The sequence below is a fragment of the Phaseolus vulgaris genome, chromosome 10 (assembly GCF_051622355.1).
Source record: "Phaseolus vulgaris cultivar YP4 chromosome 10, ASM5162235v1, whole genome shotgun sequence".
Classification (NCBI taxonomy): Eukaryota; Viridiplantae; Streptophyta; class Magnoliopsida; order Fabales; family Fabaceae; genus Phaseolus; species Phaseolus vulgaris.
The window spans coordinates 36,802,612-36,807,165 of NC_143507.1; the positions used below are offsets into that span (position 1 = coordinate 36,802,612).

Consider the following 4,554-nt stretch of genomic DNA (forward strand, 5'->3'; position numbering starts at 1 on the left):
TGGTGATCTTTCAAATTCCTTCAAGTCTCCTTCTTTCAATGTTGATGCTCGGTTGGACGGGGGATGTACATGCGATTACACTCCGACGCTCAAGTCAATGCTATGATTTTGGTATATTCTGTAAAGCTAATTAAAGCGTACCTTACACCTCCGCAGCAGAGGGTTTTATTTATAGTGCTGGTTATGGCCCTTGCCATGATGAGTGAGCCAGATATCAGTTATTGACTGATATGCATCGTGATCCTTGATTAATAGGGATGTATATTGGTATATAGAAATATTGGAATATCTGGAGAATATTTGTAACATTTTTCAGTTAATCAGTATTTATCTTATTTGTCAGATATATTTCCCCCATATTTTGGGATACAAATGACTCATTAAATACTATTGTAACTATCATTATTGTTATTTATTACATAAATTGAGGTGTTTTTTGACTCTGTCGGTCAGTCACCTGGTTTGAAAGTGGCTCATTCGGTCACCAGGTCTTCGTTTGGTACCGACCAGTATAATTTAAGGTAAAATAAGTTGGATGTAGTAGAAATATGTTAATTTTTTTAAAATGAAAAAAAGGAAGAATGTAATAAATATATGTTATTTGAGTGTACTAGTATTCCATTACTTACAATCACACAAAATTTAATTTAAAAAACCATTCATCTATTGTTCCCAACTTCTATAGTTGTACCCACCAAGCATTCTTCTTTTGGATCCATAAGAAAACAACATTAATTCAAACAACCATTTGGTTGGTGCACCAATTAACTGGAATGCCAATCACAACATCACTCCCTGTAACTTCATTCTCAATTCCTCTACAATTCACCATCTTTATGTCTTTCTCTTGTTTTGTTTCTGCAGATAAATTATCCACAACCTTCACCCAGAAATGAATAACCCCGTTACGTCGACCCTCCCAGTTCCTCAAACCGTAACAAAACATTTGGGATAAAACATTATTATTTTTTCCAAAAAGTAAATCCGAAAGAGCAATCCTTGCTACCCCAACAGGACGAAATTCTTTGTATTTGTTGCATTGGACCTCAAACGTAAGAGATCTTGCATATGAAGGAACCTCTAACAACAATTTCTCATTCCATGCATGCACTCCATCATCTCCATTCACCATTTTGGTTCTGCAACAATTCAAAGATTCTGCACGAACAACAACATTCATCTCTGCCACTGAATTTCGATCCACACTTATGTTTTCTCCCGACATAATCGTGATCTCTAAGGTGAGTTGTTTGTGTTGCTTTGCCTCCATATCTATGGCACTTTTAGAAAGAGTGTAATGATTTTGAGTAGTGTTTGGGATGAAAGGATTGGATTTAAGTAGAGATTTTGGATATGAAGAAGTCTTAAGAAATGCAAAAGGGTGTTTGTTACGTAGCGTGTATAGAGAACCAGAGGTTGACATTGACCATCAATTTCTAGTGTTCCAACACACATATAAGAAGACTATGTAAACTCCTAGGAAATTTAATTTTGGTCAGGCATTAAATATAATAATAATAATAATATAAAGATGTGAGTTTTTAAGTAGAAAATTAAAAGTGTTCTCTATATATAATTCTAAAATCAGAATATGAGTTCAATACTAAAATATATTATATCTGGATTGTTGTTGAATTCACTAATTTTTGCTCGCATGTTACAAAAACTGTTTTCACACCATATGTGCACGGTTATGACTAGAAAAAAATTATATTATGAAATAGAAATCAATTTTTAAAAATTAAAATAATTAATTATAATAATAATTAAATTAGAGGTTATTCTAGAAATTAAAAAACAAATTGGTTTCTAAATTAGTTTTTATTATTATTAAATAGTTTTTAAATTGGTATCTAATTAGCAACCAAGGTTTTAGATACCAATTTAGAAACTATTTAACAATAATATAAACTAATTTAGAAACCAATTTTTTATTTAGTTTCTAAAATGGTCTCAAATTTAGTTACTATTGTAACTAATTATTTTGGTCTCTAAAAATTGGTTTCTATTTCATGATTTTCTTATAGTGTATATTAAGTTTTTTTTTTCAATTTTGTAATTTTCATATAATTTTATGTACTTAAATATTGATTACTTCAATTTGTATTGTTGAATATATACAAATAATCCAACAATACTAAAATAATATTATAATTAATTATTTCTATATTATTAAAAATTATAATAACAGATAAAAAAACTAAATAATTAAAAAAAAATATAAGATAATAAAATAAAAACAAATAAAGTAAAAATTACAAACTAATTAAAGTCGTTTATGACTTATAAAACTTATAACATAGAAACTTATAAAATAAACTATTTTAAGTATGTTACCAAGTATTTCTTTTCTTTATCAAATTAGTTTATGGTAATCAGATATACTAATAGTTAATTTACTAACGTTACTAAATATCTTCTAAATAAAATATTAAAATATAAAATAATTTTCTATTGATTATAATACCACCAATGTATATAAAGTGCATTTCTTATATTAAAACAAATGGGTGAATTTGTGTTGTCGTGGATATTTTTACCCACATCTGTGTTTTCATATTTGGAGTTGCATGGGTAATTGTCAAGTAATATGTTGAAGGTGCTTTTGACAATAAGAGTTGAAAGTGTGAACATGATTGTTATAGTTCTTATACTTGCTGGTCGTTACTCGTGGCCACTTGGTACGTGTTCCTTCCTACTCTTTCTATTGCAATTTCATGAATTATTTTAAGATTCTTTTCTTAGGACTAAAATATAATAATTATTGTAATAATAATTTCATGTAGGGACTTTTTTCCTCTTAGCATTATTTTCACTTTTATTTTCCATCTAACACCTTTTAGTTTTTATTTCTCTTTCTAGCACCCTTTTCTTTAAATTTTATAAATATTTAAAATTTATTCTCCCCATCTTTTATTAAAATTTTCAAAACAATTTTTACTTAAAAAAGTTTTTAAAAATTATTTTATTTTATTTTATTGATTCTTAAATTTACTTTTATTCTATTTTATATTTTCTTTTCTTTTCCATTCGCTCTAAACAAAAAATAAAAAAATTCTAAAAACACCATGAGAAACCAAATTCTAAGAGAACTTGTTTTTTTCAAAAATACAAAAATGAAACTATGGAAAAAAATGGTGTTAGATAAGGAAATAAAAACAAAAGAATGTTAGATAGAGAAATAAAAACAAAAGGATGCTAGATGGGGAAATAAAAGTGAAAATAATGTTATATGAGAAAAAAGGTCTCCATATAGGAGTTGAGGTTAATTATCTTTTTAATATATTTTTTGGTTAAATATATTTTTCTTTTCTATATTTTTACGAAAAAATTGGTTTTGTTCTTAGTTCAAATTTAAATTTTCTAGATATTTGTAATAAAAAAACTATTGAAATGAGTCATCAGTTTTTCTTTTACGTGACAACTACATTCTCAACTTGAATTATAATGTTAAAAATATTTTATGTTGACTCATCGTTGACATGAATATTATAATATAGTTCACACTATAAATTCGTTTGTCATGTGAAAAATAAAAACTGGTAAGGATCCATCCCAATAGTCTCCTTACTACAAGTAACTAGGAGATATAAAATTTGGATTAGAGATAAAAAAAACAATTTTAGAAGACAAAAAACATATCTAATCCCATATTTTTTAAGTCTTTTAATATACTTTTTAAGAACAAACTATAACAAAATTCTGAATTTTAAAGCGAATAACATTTTAGATGCGATGATTAATTTACATATATTATTTCAATTCTTGAGATTAGAACATATTAATCTCATATGTAGAAGAAAAATGATTTTGAGAATAATATCTTAAACTTGGTGAATGAAAGTATTTTTACAATAATTTTATATTCTTTAGATTAAAATATTATTGCAATTATGACATTAAAAATTAATTTTAAACAAAATTTAAAAAATAATATTGTATTGAAAGATAAGACTATGAGTGAATTTAAAAATTACATCAAACAAACAATACCTTAGTTTAGGCTTTAGCAGGAAAAGTGATCACACGAAGCACACTAATTTTATATGGCCACCGTCTTTTTCTAACGAAGTACAAATTTTATATATTTTTCAGACGTAATTGTTTTGAGAAAAAGTAAAATAAGTTTATTGATTGGTGGTCGGCACCGCCCTGCATGTGAAGCATCCCTTTGTCATGCTTTTTTGCACAATTTTCAATTTTTGTGTGTAAATTTAGGAGACTAAAACCTTTGAAAAAATATTGAATTAGGTAAAAGTTTTAAATACAATTTTAAATATAAGTTTCAAATTTTTCATAAATTTAAGTATTTTTAATTAAGTTCTATAAAAAAAATATTAAGTATTTAAAAAAAATATAATTTTCAATTGAATTTTTATTATTTAATTTTTTTAATTAGGTGTCATGGATCTTTATTATTATTTTTTTTAAATGGGTGATATGGTTGTTATTTTACCTTAAAACGATATTATTGTAATTAATATGAATTAACAAGTGACCCTTATTACTTTTACCGAAAACATGTTGGATTATTCTTTTATCAACATATCATGT

The 4,554-nt window shown here is 26.1% G+C and overlaps 1 protein-coding gene across 1 annotated transcript; it reads right to left on the bottom strand.

The window, feature by feature from the left end:
* Positions 1-616: 616 nt before the first annotated feature.
* On the bottom strand, positions 617-1,287 carry LOC137818952 (uncharacterized). The gene has a single exon (XM_068622618.2). It carries the CDS (start codon positions 1,268-1,270, stop codon positions 737-739), a length of 534 nt encoding a protein of 177 aa, XP_068478719.1. The 5' UTR covers positions 1,271-1,287; the 3' UTR covers positions 617-736.
* Positions 1,288-4,554: the final 3,267 nt, after the last annotated feature.